The 17,556-nt window shown below is 35.4% G+C and overlaps 2 protein-coding genes across 4 annotated transcripts; one reads left to right on the top strand and one right to left on the bottom strand.

Moving 5' to 3' along the window:
- The first annotated feature begins 1,329 nt into the window (after positions 1-1,329).
- Positions 1,330-3,953, top strand: LOC107829890 (S-adenosylmethionine synthase 2). The gene is made up of 2 exons (XM_016657361.2): positions 1,330-1,469; positions 2,615-3,953. The coding sequence occupies exon 2, from the start codon at positions 2,625-2,627 to the stop codon at positions 3,804-3,806; it is 1,182 nt and encodes a 393-aa protein (XP_016512847.1). The 5' UTR covers positions 1,330-1,469; positions 2,615-2,624; the 3' UTR covers positions 3,807-3,953.
- A 511-nt stretch (positions 3,954-4,464) lies between these two features.
- Positions 4,465-14,612, bottom strand: LOC107829889 (squamosa promoter-binding-like protein 12). 3 transcript variants are annotated; one of them, XM_075227703.1, is made up of 12 exons: positions 14,488-14,584; positions 13,313-13,948; positions 12,474-12,655; positions 9,304-9,464; positions 8,842-9,234; positions 7,788-7,862; positions 7,579-7,686; positions 7,097-7,214; positions 6,857-6,998; positions 6,575-6,725; positions 5,415-6,038; positions 4,465-5,086 (listed from the first exon to the last, which is right to left on the bottom strand). In XM_075227703.1, the coding sequence occupies exons 2-12, from the start codon at positions 13,903-13,905 to the stop codon at positions 4,628-4,630; spliced, it is 3,006 nt and encodes a 1,001-aa protein (XP_075083804.1). In that variant the 5' UTR covers positions 13,906-13,948; positions 14,488-14,584; the 3' UTR covers positions 4,465-4,627. The 3 variants fall into 3 exon arrangements, with proteins under 3 accessions (XP_075083804.1, XP_075083803.1, XP_016512846.1); XM_075227702.1 differs by having other exon boundaries at positions 14,328-14,582; XM_016657360.2 differs by having other exon boundaries at positions 13,313-14,612.
- Positions 14,613-17,556: the final 2,944 nt, after the last annotated feature.

The raw sequence follows: 17,556 nt of genomic DNA, 5'->3' as shown, positions 1-17,556 counted from the left end.
CCTACCGCAACCCCTATTGAAACATTACATAGGTTGGTTGATGATCGTTGGATCTGGCTCAGGTTGAATTTGTTGGAGGGAAGATGGGTTTTGTATAAGACAACATCAACATGAGAAGCATATTTGAACTTTGTAGTTTTCTACTAGAATCGCTTATATATAAATTTTATTCTTCCAGTACGTTCTATTTCTCATTAAATTTTCATTTCCATGAGATTATAAATCTGTCACAATTTTTATCCATGCAATTTTAGATCTAACTTGTCCTATTTTAACACCTCAATTATGATTGTTGATTTCGCTCCTAATAATCACTCTCTCATTTTATCCTCTACTTGTCTTGTTTGTATTTTAATCTTGTCTAATCGTGTATGACTTCACATCCCTTTTAATATTTTACAAACTACAAGACTTGTTTTGTGGTTACGCGCAACATTCAGTACATATAATTGTTCTATATAAAAAATGATCTGAAAAACTAGTTACATATTCGATATATTTGAATGGCTCCAAAAAATTACTCACTCTACTTTCACGTTATATTATGTTCCTTCACTCTAAATACTTAGTAAATTTCTTTTAAACTATTTAGCTTTTTAGAAAACAAAAAAAAACATTATTTATTTATTTATTATTTATTTCAAATTCGTACTCATTACTTCAATTAGTGAAGTGTTAATTAATAAAATGAGACTTTAAATAAAGATAAAACATATTTTAGACAAATACTGTTGTGATAAAGATTATTAACTAAGTACATTTGTTTTGAAGTGTACAATTCCCTTAGAAAACAGATGCTCCCTCCATTCACTTTTACTTGTTCACCTGGACTTTACACACATCTTAAAAAATAATAAATAAAGTGCATAATTTACCATGATACCTATATTAATTGATGCATACTTTTAATGGATTTGAAAAAATGATTTGAAATGAGTAATTAATATTGTGGGTATAATTAGAAAAAAAAAATTATCTTCTCTTAATATGCTAAAAATGACAAGTAAAAGTAAAAATTTATTTTTAAAACATTGACCAAGTAAAAGTGAACGGAGTATATAATGTATATTAAGCAATTTTTTATCATTTAAATACTTCTACACCGACAATAAATCAAACTTAAATTCATATTACTGACGACAAGAATGATTGGACCAGACTGAATAGGAGCTGGATTTGGAGGACAGCAGTAAAACCGTGTCTACCGACACTGACTATGTATTAAATTCTTTAATTTAAATACTATGGAGTTGAGCTGTTTATTTAAGGTAGTTTGACTAAATTAATAAGGTATGTCGTAAATATGAGAATCCCAACTACCCCAGTAAAAATACATAATGAATCTACCCCATATTATGATCAAAATTACTCCCATTTTCTTACTATATAAAGACATCTTTGTTTACCAACTTTCTTGCCTTTCTATGTTCTTACTTTGACAAGAGATCATTTTGCACCCACTTTTTAAGGTCTCATTTCTCTATCCCTCTCTATTTCTACATTTCGTTCTTTGGGTTTGCAGTCCTATTCAATTACTTGTAGTATTTTCTTTTTTCTCTTTATAAATTTGATTCACGTAGCAACGGTAAATCAATCATTAATGCTTGCGTTTGGCTATACTGTCTATACTATAACCTTTGGTATGCGTGTGTGCCCGCGAAATGCTTTGTGCACCGGGCTGATCCTTTAGATCGATCTAATTCACTTATTTTATGTTCTTGAATTTTTGGAAATGGTCCAAACTTAGGTCTTGAGATGCTGCTTTAACATAGTTTAGCGTTTGTATCCTTAATTGTGGTTTTTTTTCATCTTCATGTTTAAGAGGACTCTTAAAAACACAAGAAGTGAGTTAGATTTGAAGCTTATTTATGTGTAATATCAATCAAGATTCATACTTTGTTGGTCCATCGGGTCTGCGTACATATTATGCTCCCTAGACCTCACTTGTGGATTACACTGTATTTGTGGTTATTGTTGTATTCATACTTTGTTAAAAACTTAGGATACTACGTCTGCCACTACATTCATGGATTTTTGGGGTCTGTTTTTATGATCATTTGCAGTATACTATAGTTCAATGGAATAACTTACTCATGTCATGCCTAGTGTTTACACCAATCAAATAAACACATGATATGTGTCTTTACATAAATTGTTATCTCTTAGCCATAGTTAATTAGTATACACTGTCACCTTAATTTTATCACTAACCATTGTATATCAAAATATTGTAGTGTTAATATACCATTGTCGATAGGGGCGGAGGTAAAAGCCGAGCTATGGATTCGGCTGAACCCAATAGTTTTTGCTCAAACAGTGTATTTGTGTGAAAAAATTCATTAAATATGTACAAATATTAAACTTAGAACCCAGTGTTTAGCACTTAAAGTCGTTCTAAAATCCATAACCCATAAGATTGAAATTATGGCTTCGCCTTTGATCAAATGATGAATTGATGTGAGAATGTGTATCAATGAACTATAGTTTAGTGATAACCGTGTGTTTATGGTGGATTGGTATAAATACCAGCCATGAGTAATTTTCTTTTTTCAACTCAATTGTGATTTTTGAATTCTTTCCAAATACTGATATCATCCAACTTTTTTATACACAGTTTTAAAGAAATGGAGACTTTCTTGTTCACATCTGAATCTGTCAATGAGGGACATCCTGACAAACTCTGTGACCAAGTATCTGATGCTGTTCTTGATGCTTGTCTTGCTCAGGATCCTGAAAGCAAAGTTGCTTGTGAAACTTGTACTAAGACCAACTTGGTCATGGTCTTTGGTGAGATCACCACTAAAGCCATTGTAGATTATGAGAAAATTGTACGTGATACATGTCGGGCGATTGGATTTGTATCCGCTGATGTGGGGTTGGATGCTGATAATTGCAAGGTTCTTGTGAACATTGAACAGCAGAGCCCTGATATCGCGCAAGGTGTTCATGGTCACTTAACCAAAAAACCAGAGGAAATTGGTGCTGGTGATCAGGGTCATATGTTTGGTTATGCCACTGATGAGACACCTGAATTGATGCCCCTTAGCCATGTTCTTGCTACTAAACTTGGCGCTCGCCTTACTGAGGTTCGCAAGAATGGAACTTGCTCTTGGCTCAGGCCTGATGGTAAAACTCAGGTTACTGTTGAGTATTACAATGACAATGGTGCTATGGTTCCGGTTCGTGTCCATACTGTCCTCATCTCCACTCAACATGATGAGACTGTCACAAACGATGAAATCGCCTGTGATCTGAAAGAACATGTAATCAAACCCGTGATACCCGAGAAGTATCTTGATGAAAACACCATATTCCACCTTAACCCATCGGGCCGATTTGTCATTGGTGGACCTCATGGTGATGCTGGTCTCACAGGCCGAAAGATCATTATCGATACCTATGGAGGGTGGGGTGCACACGGGGGTGGTGCATTTTCAGGAAAGGATCCTACCAAGGTTGATAGAAGTGGTGCATATATTGTAAGACAAGCTGCAAAAAGCATTGTTGCCAATGGTCTTGCTAGAAGGTGCATTGTGCAGGTTTCGTATGCCATTGGCGTGCCCGAGCCTTTGTCTGTGTTTGTAGATACTTATGGAACTGGAAAAATACCAGATAAGGAAATTCTCAAGATTGTGAAGGAGAACTTTGATTTTAGGCCTGGTATGATGTCAATTGACTTGGATTTAAAGAGGGGTGGCAACAACAGATTCTTGAAAACTGCTGCTTATGGTCATTTTGGTAGAGATGATCCTGACTTTACATGGGAAGTTGTTAAGCCTCTCAAGTGGGACAAGCCTCAATCTTGATTCTGATGCAGTTGTTTCTTCTATAAGTTTTTCAATATCTTAAATTTCTTTTGTTCTTGGTTTAAGAAATATTGTTCTTAACTTTCTTGGGAAAGTGGAGTATACTTGGTATTATTGGTTGAGGTTATAAACTCTTGCCTTTTGTTATATGTTGCTGCGGGCAGTAGGCATGATAGAACCTTTTTTGGTCCAATATTCCTTCAATATGTTAGATAAAGATTTTCAATTAGTAGTAGCTGTCTCGATTCCCATTGGCCGATCTGCTATCTGGAACAAATCTTTGTCCAAGTAATCTTGAATCAGAAATGACAATTTTGACAATGATGAATTATACTAAAACTATACAAAGAAAAATGAAAGATTGCAACAGAGGTTTGGGCGACGAAAGAACAGCTAAAAAGAACAAAGTTGATGACAAATGTAACAGCTTGTCCAGATTTTACCTAAATGGATGCAAAGAAGTCAATTTAGCAGGAAAATGATGTGCTCAGACCATAGATGTAAGCAATTAGTACTCTATATAGTTGAGATCTGCAGCAATCTACTTATTATCCACTACATATTCGGGCTCAGATCTGCAGCATCTACAACTACAATCCCAGTGGCCAGTCCTATTCTAGTTCTACCATCAACATATAAAAAGAATATAACTTCCCTATTTGTAGTTAGAGCTTCTCATATATTTTATGACGAATTAGTAAAACATAAAATATACATAGAGTTGGAACTCTCCAGTTATATTGCGATCAATAAATTCAGAAGAAAAAAACAAGTCATGGTATCCTATACTGTCTTCTATAACCATGATATTAGGCTATACTTTAGATGGAGCCATACTTCAGCAGCTCCCACCTGAACGGTCTGAACGAGTAAAGAACCTCCGGTGAGCTTTTGAATAACAAAGCTACACAAACGCAGATGGCAGCAATAGCAACCATTGAAAGCATTGCCGGTTTGTATATTGCAAGTGATGATCCCGGGTTTCCATAATAGTATTTCTGGTCGCACTGTCTGCAATGCGTTTTAATTGGTTTCCTTAAAGACTTCTCAGTTTGTAAGCTAGCAATACTTACAGACCTATGACCATTGGATAGTTTCTGCTTGATACTGCTATCCAGCACCGAACCAGGGATATCGAGAACAACATGCTCATCACCTGGTTTCTGACCGATTTTCTTTTGGACAATATGAATATACGAGTAATGGCCTCGCAAGCATGCATAATCATTAGGTGTCAGTCCGGTACTGTCACAGGCACTTTTCCAAGCTTCAATTCCCACCTGAAGAAAACAATCATCAGCTCCTTGAAATACCTGGCTAACTCATTCCTTCCCAAACAAGGGAACCAGAGAAAAATACAGAATAGATGTTCTAAAAATTCTTAAGTAAACTACTAAGTATTCTAGAGCCATCCGGGAACAAAGTGCCACTATATCAGCACTGATAAAGAGGAAAAAGTGCAGGTCATTGCTGATCTCATCATGCTTCACAGCCCCCCCCCCCCCCCAAAACCCCCACACCCACCTGCACACCCCCTTTCTGTGGATTGAGGGGACTGTCAGTTTCCAATGCAACAGACCAAAATGCACATAATAAAAGGAGATATACCTGTCCCGGATCATCAATTAATGCATCCAAAAGATTCTCAAAGCCAGCAAGACTAGCAACAATATGAAGTGGAGTCAAACCCCCAGGACCCACTGCATCAGGTCTAAATAAATAGTCACGATCATCTTGTTGCTTTTTTAGTCCTGATTTGTCAAAAGCTCCATGCGGACGGTATTTCAATAGGACTTCTACCATGGATTTGCACTTTCTTCTCACGGCTTGATGAAGGATGCCAACCTCCCGCAAAGGAACGTCAAGTGATGACTGTTGTCCTACATCTACAACGCCATTGAAGAAAACATCCAACAGTTTCTTTACGACAGCACACCAGTCTTGGTCAATGGAGAATTCTATAAGCCACTTGAATCGCTGAAAAGGGAAGAGATTCAAGTTGACACCAGAACCCACTCTAAATTTCAAATGACTTCTATGAAGCAGCCAACCCATTTCATGTAAAAATTCCAGAGCTTGGTCTCTGGCTTGCAATTTTTCAGTTCCTTGCAGAAAACCATCAGCCATTTCATCAACCTCAATATTGCTCTCCAATGTACGAATCTCAGAGCAAACATCTTTCTCTGCAACTATAAATGGGAAGAAGTTGCTACTAAGACCATGGTCCTCAACCTAGTCAAAGATAACGAACACTACATTTCAGAAGTAGAATAAAGTGTACCCAATACAGTCAATTTTCTGCAGAAAGAGGAGAGGGAGATACAAGATTTTACTCTATTTTATCAGGTAAGTACAAACCTGAAGTATGAACCAGAATCTGTTGATCTAATGAAAAGTAACACATAACTAGTAACAGGGAGTCAAACCAAAAGGTTAGTACATAATACTATAATAGTTTGCATGTACCAATGAGTTAAAAAGAAAATAGATATCATTTTTCTTTCTTTTTTTGCCTGATCGGTTAATGCATTTATATTTTATATTTTGTCACCCAAGCCTAGGTTTACTGTGCACATAGAGACCAAATGTTAATCCTTTTCATTGAGGTACTTCACTAAATTTACTTGCAAGATAAAACTGAGTCATTAGTAAACCAACGAGCATCAAATTCCATTCATAATAAACCAAACACGATTGCTCCAAGATAGGGAAAACAAGAAGATAAATTAACAATTAATAAGCATTAAGGAGAAAAAAAATAACTTCACCTCAATGAACCCTCTGCCAGTAACATTTGGCACAATACAAGGAAAGCTAAGGGACTGGATCTCTTCATGGTCCAAACAAGAATCAGCTCCTACCATCATATCAGTACAGTTACCCTGGACCAGGTAATTCCCTTCCAGGGCACATAGTAACCTAAAAGGGAAGTGGAGACACACAAAGAATCAATTAACTAGCTCAAAATACTCTAACCAACTAAGCAGAGACTAATAGGAAAAGGAAAAGGCAAACGTCTTTAGGATCAAACCAATGTCTATTAAAGTCACCTTGTAGTGGGCCGAGATAGGTTAAAGCCTTTCACCAAAAACTGAACTCTTTTGGAGGCACAAACTGCGATAGGTTTGACAATTGATATCCCACAGCTCCTATGTCTTTTGACTGGTAAGGAAGTGTCCAGAACAACCTGCCCTGTAGTACAGAAGCAAAGACTCAATGTTCATATCAGTGGCGTTACTGTCGAGAAAAAGATAGATCAAGAAAGGATACAATGAAGGATGAGAATATACCATTAAACAAAAATGCCACTCGATCATTCACCCTAGTATAAACCCATCCAGTTTGCCAAAAGGAATCCGCGGATGCATTAAGAAGCTTCCTCAAACTAGAGTTAAGATCACAATAAAGCTGCAAAAGGAAAGCAATTAGGAGCAATATATTATAGGCTAAAACATTAAGAGAACAGGAAAAGGAAAAGGAAAGAGAATATGTATGGCCTGAGGGGATTTAATTTGCTAGTTTCATTTTGTTGAAAAGTACAACGAATAGCTTATACAGGGGATAACTAAAGTAAATATCTGATTTCAAGTATCAGGCAAGTTAATATCACACTCATTTTTGGCTTCATTTTAGCCAAATATTATCCATTCTGGCCACATGTTTTCTCTTTCCTTTCCCTTTATTGTTAAATAACAAAGCCTAAAAACCTTATTGCTCCGCTTCTTCCTCTCAGAAAATTAAGTAATACATTTCTGAGAATTAAAAAATTTACCTCCTCCCATATGGATTTATCCATCCGAAGATATATTGTTAGTATAATACAACCGGGCCTAATGTAGCTTTCAATATCTGTAGGACTGTGTGATAACCAATCAAGAATCTGCAATTGCCCAGGAATAGAGAAGGCTTGGTTTCAAATTGATATAAAAGAAACATGAGAACACTGTCATTGAAGAATATTATAGCAAGAGTACAAAATACCTCTTTCCGCAAGGCTGTAGGAAAATCACCAGGATCTTTCCCAAAGAGTTTAAAGACTATACGATCCGTTCGACTCTGAAAATTAGTCAAAATCTTGTAGTTAAGAGACAAATCATCTTTATCCATTGATGCATCAAGTGTTAATAATCAAAGTCATTGGAAATATCTTTTCTGTATCTGACTAGCACTACAATATCTTTCTCGGCCTTTTGGCTAAGATCAAGTATCTGACTAGCACTACAGGGACAAACAGCCTAGAGTAACCTTATGATACAAACACATTGATCTCAAACTCAAAGATCTACTTACCAAACATCAACAATATTTTCTTTATCATCAAAATTTAACTGAATCAAATTTTCTCAAAGAGAGAATTTTACTGCAAAACACCTTGGTAAGTATAGGATATAGGAGCCACATATCTCATAGCCGCAGTTTATATGACAGAAACGGGGCAATTGAATATCTGCACAGGTAAATTTAGCAGCCTCTATGACAGAATGTCTGGCTGATAGAGTTTGGAAGAGCATAGCTATGGAACATCGTAGTAAGCTGCACATATATATTGGAGGATCTATGGACTGTAGAGCCAATACAGCAGGGCAGATTGGACATTTTTACATCATAATCTACCATATTTGGTGGAAGTAGTGAATCATAGTCAGGATTACACGCAGCCAATTTTGAAGGCCTAGCAAGGCTGGGAGTACAAGTGCTAATTGCAGAAAGTATTATTAAGCTACTTTACTTACTCGAGCTTAAAGCATAGATGAGAACAACGATGTACACAAGCCTGCTAAGATATGGATTTCAATTTCCAGATATTTCATCAAAACCTGTCTTCTTTATTCATTTATTTTCTTTTTGTGGATAGTGTTAAAGTAACAATGTACACAAGCCTGCTAAAGATATGGATTTCAATTTCCAGATATTTCATCAAAATTTTAGGGACAAATTAGAAGCTGAAGACCAGCACTGCAGAAAACATGCCTGTCAGCTAAACAAATTGCATATGAGTACAATGGTAAACAGCAATAGAAAACAAAACTCATACCTGAGCCTCTCCACTGGAATTAGATAGCGAAAGGGATGAGGTAGATCCCGAGTTCCCACTTGTCCCTGGGCTTGACTTATGAGGGTCATGACATATCCATAGAGGACAGCCAGAAGATGAAGCCCCTGGGTTTGCAGAGGCATCAGAATTCTGCAGCTTTTGATTGCCATCTTGAGAATCATCATAGATGTTATTCAAATCGATATTATTCAGCTTCACCTTAGCTGAGGCATTTGCATTGATAGGTGAGCTCTCTTTTCTGCAACATAGAGAATCAGGCTGCCAAGCACAAGGATTTTGTAAAATCCCACACTCAACATCACTCCTGCCCATTCTCTTCTCTGTCACTTCAGATGCAGGTATCAAACAATTCCCAGTAGGCCTAAGAGATTCCTGCAAATCAATCCAATCAGAAGCTGAAGAGAGAAAGGTTCAATACCAATGTTTGGATCTAGTGCAGACCTCTTTCGGAGCCCCCATAGATGTCCCTGCATTCCGCTGCTCTGGAGGTGCAGACAACAAGCCCCACGTATTCCTCTCATTAGTTGCACCAACCAAACTAGCTAGGTTTCTCAGCAGATGAGACAGTAGATCCTGGTCTTTAGTTTGATCTGAGCTATTGGCTGCATTTCATAATGAGAAGAAGCCAAAAAGTAACTCCTCCAATTCACATGCACCAAAATCTCAAAATAAGTACCTATCTATGTGCCTATACGTTATCATGATTCTTGTGGAACTCAAAAGCTTGTTAGAGACAAACTGACTTGGTACTAAGTACTCCCTTAGCTAATTAGGACTCCCAACTGCATAAACTAAGCCCAATATTACAAGAGACATTATCAGTACATAATCAAGTGAAAAGATTCCATTAACAACAATATGTTAATTTACCCTCTAACGCACTGTCAACGTGGATATGTTTATATACTCTCAAGAGAACTGGATTTAGTTTAATTTACATGGTAATGAGTTCTCAAACAAAACAACAGTCAAAACCTTGCAATCGCAGTCATCAAAAGGTATTCAATACTCAGGTGGTTTCATAAGATACCTACTCCTCCAAATAATTTTAGCCCATATGTCAATGAATAGCCTTGTTGGGAAGGTCAACATCACTGTTTTTCTAAATTGGAGATATATTGTGCAGAAATTAATAATATATTTAGCATACCCAACACAAAATTGAGTTTAAAGGGGTTTGACGAAGATAACAAACTCTTGATAAAGTATCATGAGTGATGTTTATGTCTTTGGTTATTTATCTCTGCATTCAGCATTTCTCCATAGTAGCCCGTGATCTGAGAAAGTTTTCACAAGATGCGACACTTTTCCATGAGGAAAGTAATCAAATAATTCCCTTGTTCTCAGTTCTAACTTCTTAGCCTAATAAAGGTTAACTTGGATCAAGTCTCAGCACAAAATCATCTTCTCCTTTTCTTTCTTCTAGGAAGGAAAGTCTCAGCCATGATTAAAGTTTCCAAAGTAGGTCAAAAATTTGAAACTATAACCACTCATATAAGAAGATCGCATTCCACAAGACAGAAGCTACTTAAAATCTCTACCAATATCATAGAGGTCTTAATACCTTGTGAGGAGAAATGAGAGAGAAGAGACATATTGATGACTTGATGATTTAATGAATACAAGACATCTAAAATTAATATGATATTGCCCACCATGGAGCAATATCCAACTTAAGAAATTAACCCTAATACTCTAACTCTAACATGCTACCACTAACACTTAACATTTTAACAATGCTCAACAAAATTTATGAATTTCCAAACACCCCACAAAAATAGCTGAATCAGAAGCCATTGAGAAATTGAGAATGAATCAACTGTGCCTGCAATACAATTGTGTCTCTCTCTCTCTCAGAGTAAATTCCAAGTCTCCAGAATCTTGGTACTTCAAAAGACAATTATTTGAAAAACCTAATTTCCAATAAAAAAGCAAGAGTCCTCTGAGGATAATCCAATTAGAACTCTTTCTGAAGGCTCTTCGGATTACACTCTCACCAGATGCAGTCATGGAATGAGTTAGGCACTATGGAAAAGATGGATCAAAGCAGCATAAATTTTAGTACTCCTTTCCTTCAGCAGCTACATAACCACTTCGTCAAAGCATGACAAAAGAAGACTTGTAATTGAGTCACATAACCATTTATAGGCTAGTCTAAACTGTAAGGGGTAGTTTGGTTTGCAGATAACTCAATACAAAGATTATAATACAGGGACTAAATACATGGATTAATAAAGCAATAGAATGATTTTTGTACAAAATAATAGTGGTATTAACAATAATAATATTTTATACAAGGATTATTTCCTTAATACTTGTAACCAAACGTGTCCTAAGAATATACAAATGAGAGAAAACATGATCGACTGCCAGTGGAAGGTCTGCGACTCTGCGTTCAACCAATCTACCCAGAGTGAATTCCTCTCTCTAGTAGCAATCTGGTCTCTTTTTTATGGTACCATTTAAACGAGAACGCTACGTCGTCCAGCGCACTTGACCACTGCGATAAAATCATAATTCCACCCCTAACTGGATTACACCTTAGAGGTTTTGAAAGACACGAAAATCTGAGTCTAGGTGCTAAAGAGCTGGATCTTCATCGTTAGTGACGGCGAATGGTATGTTATGCAGGATATCCCCGCCCTCAAATTTGAGTAATGATGGTTATATACATTAATTAATGTGACTTGCAGTTAAAGATTTCAAAAGAAAATCAAAGATCTATATGAACTTCTTCCAAGTTCAAGGAATTAATAGGCAAGATAGCTTCAACTCATCAGACCCTTCTGTTGTATATCCCTAAAGTTCGTTATATTGCAGTAAAACTTACCGGTCTCTCAGCAGCTACTCTTTCGAAGATCACTCAAAAAATCAATAGAACTAGTGGACTTTCATATGATTTCTACTACTTCTATGGATGTATTTAATCTTTATGGAAATTCTAGAGTTTCCCAATTGTTGCAGTTTACATAAATTATTCCAACTAATGTACAATCCCGTACAGATTAAAAGTTAACTATTATGGTTAGTTCTATAGATTACTTCAGAATACAGCCTCAAAGGATAGTCCACAAGTATTGATGGCTAATGTTTCAGTAGAAGCATCAGTCGATAATTACCACCGAGATCTATTTTAATGTCCATCAATTATTAGTTGCTAATACCTGACCCAATGCCCTATATCATGTGTAGCCTTTAGGATAAATCGGATTATCCAAACTAGGTAATAAGAACCTGTCCTGATGTTTCAACCATTCAAACTAAATACAGTATAGGAAAACAACCCTCCTGTCCCCAAAAGCAATACCAACTATCAGTTATATCTTACAACTCCCGATTCATAGAGACGAAATGCTGTTTATGGGATAGACATCATTGTATTCATCAAGTTGATACTATGTCAGGAAAAGAATAACTATACATTCTTCTCTTTCTAAACTTCTTGCTTATAGAATAGCACTCTAACCAATTAGCATAACAGCGAAAGAACTTACAAGCACACCCTATTACGTCATGAGAATGCTATTACCTAATTAATTGGCCGAACATCTTCTGTCATAAGAAACAAAGATATCATGCAGGAAAAGCATGGAATACAGATAACAACTTACATTGTACGTTGGCCAGTATCCTCAGCAGACTAATTAATAAGTAGTTACTACCCCCCTCATCATTCATGGAGGCTCCATTAGCTACGTTTTCTGGATGTGTTTTTCTTCTTCGCCTGTTATGACCAGCTAACCGCCTACGACAGCTCCGCTTCCCCTCATCAAACTCTTGTAGAACATGAAACCTGCCCAAAAGTAATCATAACACCAAACCATGATCATCTTCCATGATTACATGTTCCAGAGTATTAAAATGTAGATGTATTGAAGACATAATTAACTAAATAAAAGTGTTCCCTCTCTAACACCTCAACCTTTTAGATGAGGTAACCACACAATTCCACGAGATATATTAGGGCATGTTGCATCAAAACAGAGACAATGACTAAGTTATGGACAATGTTATCTATTTAGTCTAACGTATAAGAAAAACCAATGTATCAGGTTTCCAAAACTTCTAATTTTATAATATTTTAACTGGTACATAAGACTAAAGATCAAAGTACAACCACGTGCACTAAGCTCCCGCTATGGGCAGATCCCAGACTCCCGGGATTGGTCAGACCACATTGGGTCTATTGTACACAACCTTATCTTACATTTCTGCACGAGCATGTTTCCACAGCTTGAATCCGTGACCTCCTGGTCACACAACAACAACTCTTACCGCTGCACCAAGGCTCCTTTGGTTCATAAAACTAGAGATGATAAAAACCAATCTATCTGGTTTTCCCAATATCTGATTTTATCATATTTAAATGGTTCACAAAATTAGAGATAATAATTTTAAAATATATAGATATTCCTACAAAAATATTGCAAATGTTCTACTAGAAAGCTACCTACTGCACTGCTGACAAAACCGCTGCATAACATTGCCCACCAAAGCTTTAGCAGCTTTAGAATGCACATCACACACTTTATGTCGTCGGTGGTAATCTTTAGCATTGCTCAAATCAGTTCGACAATCCTGCACTTGACAACAAACTGCACGATTCGACAAAACCCCACCAATTTTCGTCTTTTTACCACTCTTCCCTTCCCATTTTTCCACATCCCCTTCCATCACGGGATACAATTGTCCACCTAGCTTCAAATTAAGTGATCCAGCTTCTTCTTCATTATCCAGTTCATCATCTTCAATGACGATCGCCCGCCTCCTTTTCTCCAATTCTTTCCTCCTTTTATCATTATTTCCTAATGTCAGTAATTCATCTGAACCAGATGGAAAACAATTGGAGATTCTACTAGTTTCTGGATGAATATCTGATCCTATAGGAAACATTAACTGTTTGCTCTTACAACAATCTGATGGCACTGAATTATTATTCAGCGGTGCAGCTGTAAATAAATCACCATCCCATTTCCAATCATTTAAATCCCACTCCATACTCTTTTTTCCACTAACTGGACCATGATAATTATGTGCGGCCATTGACAAAATTAATCTGATAAACAACCTAAGACAAAATTCCTCTCTGAAATGATGAAAATTAAGCTATATTTTAGCTTTAATAGCAGCAAATAAATTACAAAAACAGCCGAAAACTTAACTAACTGGACGCCAAAAACACTCTTTTAAGAACTAAAATTTTCAGAAAACAACCTTATACGAAAATCCTCTCTGAAATAATGAAAATTAAGCTATGTTTTAGCTTAAACTAGCAGAAACTAATTTTTCTTTTTTAAAAAAAGCCCAAAAAAGAACTAACTGCACGCCAAAAACACTCTTTTAAGAACTAAATTATTCAGAGAACCTTATACGAAATTCCGCTCAGAAATAGTGAAAATAAGATATGGTTTCAGCTTAAATTAGCAGCAATTAAATGACAAAAAAAAGCGCAAAAAATAACTAACCGCTCACATCAAAAACACCGTTTTAGTTCAACTACATTTCTCCCAATCAGAAACCATTAATTCTGTTTAAAACCAAATAAAACAAAACAAAAAAAGAGCTGGAAATAGAAAGGACTGAAACTGTAAATATAGAGAAATGATCGGAAAACGTGTAAATCACCGGAAAAAAGATCGCCGGCAATATAGAGAGGAATATTTAGTAGAGTAAATAATTAAACAGAAAAGAGGAAAGAGAAATAGGAGATGGCATTTTCCTTGCGTTTAAAACGGACATCGTATACTCTGTATTGTGTAGTGTGATGAATACGGACTTCTTCTTTTTTTTACTGTACTGTAAATAAAGCACGTGAATAGTAACAAATAATTGAACAAGTCATGTACTGTAAATGAAGCATGTGTTTTTTGAGTTGAAATGGAAAAAGAGTGTTTAAATTAAAGTTACAAAGAATTTAAATAATTTAAGAATTTGTAAGTAAAAACTAGTACTCTTATTGTATTGTACCGTATTATTATTTTAGATATAATAGTTATTTTAATTGTTATTTAAATTTTATTGTATCTATCGTTAAACCTGTTACGTAACGATGAAAAATATCACTTTATATAACGATCGATTTGAGGTGGTTGCATCGTTAACTTTATTTTTTATTTTTTCCTTCCTTATTATTAATTAATCTTATTTTATTCTTTATCCTACTATTTATACACTACTTGTGCCATGTACCTTACTTTTTTGCTTAATATTAAAAGTTTATTCTTCATTTTTTGGTGCATGACATCATAAAACGACAGCATAGTAAATAATTTTCCAAATTTTATACATTTCAAAACGATGCAATACAATACGACATGATACATTATGAAACGATACATAACAAACATCCAAGCATATCCTAATATTTTATTTGAAGTTCAAATGAAGAAAGAAAGTTCAATAAATACAAAATACAACATTAATGTGTAAACAAGAAATTTCTTTGGTAAGGATTTACCTCGTATATATTGATAGAAAATTTTATTTTACATTATCAATGCATTTTATTTATATATTACCAATTAGGTTCTACATCATTTAGAACCAGAAATTCTGATAAAAAGATTTAGAATTTTTTTTTATATAGGGAACAGTTTTCTCTTTAATGAATCACATAAATATCCGAATTAACCGGAACCTCAATAAATATGAAACAACCGAGTGAGAAACTAAAAAACAAAAAACAAAAAAATAAAGTTCTTATCCTCCTTTGCTGTCTCCCCGATGTATTTGGACTTGTAACAAATTTTATGCACAACTTTATGAAAAGTGTTTGTTGGGAACACCTTTCTCAAAAAAGTTTTGGAATCGCAACAAATTTTCTAACAAACAATTATAACAAATTTAATTAAATAAAAATATATGGCACCCATATATTTGTGAGAGAATTAGCCTTACAAAATTTTAAATAAAAGGGAGAAAAAATAGGACTGCACAAACGAAAGCGGATGCGATTAACTAACCTTCCAATGGATTGTTATTTCAATCGCTAAAGTGACATTTGGTTGGGAGAAATAATTGTCACATAAAACTTAGCATTATTAATAAAACGGTAAAATAATTTCCGTGTGACCGATATATCATAGGTTAGAGCCGTAAAAATAGTAATTAATATTTGCAGTAGAGTAAGCGGTCTGCGTTACATATAGATGCCTGCGCCTAATAAGATCTTTACTAATTTTTCTACTAAAGTTATGTCATTTTCATTGTACTAACTTCACCATTACTACTTTATTCATGTATGTCCAATCCACGATGCTAGTGCTCTTTCCTATAATTGTTGTACTATAGCATCCTAGAGAAAGCATAGTAGTTTCCCATGATTAAAAAAGTTGTTTCAATTTGCAGATAGTAATTGATTGAAGATAAAACTACGCTAGTATTTGGTCATAGATTCCCAAATTTATTCTAAAAACTCTGATTTAGTTAAAGTTTGGTTTGAAGATAAAAATATGTTTGAACATCTATTTTGGGTGAAGTTTGGTTTGGAAAAACATGAAACATGACTTATACTCATAAGTTCTAAAAACTATCACAAATACCCAACAGTACAATTATCAATAACATTCATTATATTATCGCAAACTATAGTCTTGAACATAAATAAATTTGATACAAAATTATTATTTTTATAATGAACTACATGATACACTATCAGATGACCGAGAAGACGAAACAATATCGTTACAAAATAATAAATGGTGGGCTCTTTTATAAAATACAAAAGTTTGGGGCAATTTTTTAAAAATATAATAGTGATATTTTGGCCCAAAACCAGCTATTGAGCTGGTTTTGGGATTTGGGATTTGGCCAAAATATTGACAAAAATTATGGCTAAATATGTGTTTGCCAAATAAAACTCAAGTTTATTTTGACAAAATTTATGGCCAAACGGATCCTACATGTCATCAGATGAAGGGGTTTAATTTTGCCTTGAGCATATAGACAGCCAAAAATTTGGTTTCCACTTTCAAATATCTAACCCTCTAGCTCCGCGGAGTGAAGGAAAATCTTCGAGTAACGATTAAGTTGTCTTCATGTGATCTGTAGATTACGGGTTTGAACCGCGAAATTAGTCACTAATACTTGCATTAAGGTAAGCTGCCTATATTATACCCCTTTGGGATGCGGTCATTCCTCAAACCCTCCCTTTTGTTAGGCTAAACTAGCCCAAAGATACTCCATACTAATATAATGTGATATAATATGTTTTGGGTCAAACATGCACGGTTTCCTCCAAAAGACCTCACAATATTAAAAAATTTGTATACCTTATATGTAGGTTTTCAATCTTTTCAGCTACCAACGTGGGACTTTGTATGTACACTTAATAATGTCTTCCTCAAACTAAGTTCCACGTGGCTCATTACCACGATCCACGTGTCTCCCCCTCAAACTAAGTTCCATGTGGCCTATTACCACGATCCACTAGTTAATTTTCGAGATTCATTGTGTGTCACTCATATCGTTAGAGTATTTATGACAAATGATGCCCGCAACTAGCTTCTTCTTGTATGTGTGTCTCCAATCTCATAAGGGTAAACAAATCGAGCCTCACACCATCACTCTGCCCGTATCTCCATACTCATCCCCTCGAACCTGAGCTTTGATACCAGTTGTTGGACTAAACCAGCCCAAAGATACTCTTAACATGGTGTGATATTGTCTGTTTTGGGTCAAGCCCGCACGATTTTT

This window comes from Nicotiana tabacum, chromosome 13, assembly GCF_000715075.1.
Source record: "Nicotiana tabacum cultivar K326 chromosome 13, ASM71507v2, whole genome shotgun sequence".
NCBI lineage: Eukaryota > Viridiplantae > Streptophyta > Magnoliopsida > Solanales > Solanaceae > Nicotiana > Nicotiana tabacum.
This window is presented reverse-complemented; position numbering and strand designations above follow the sequence as displayed.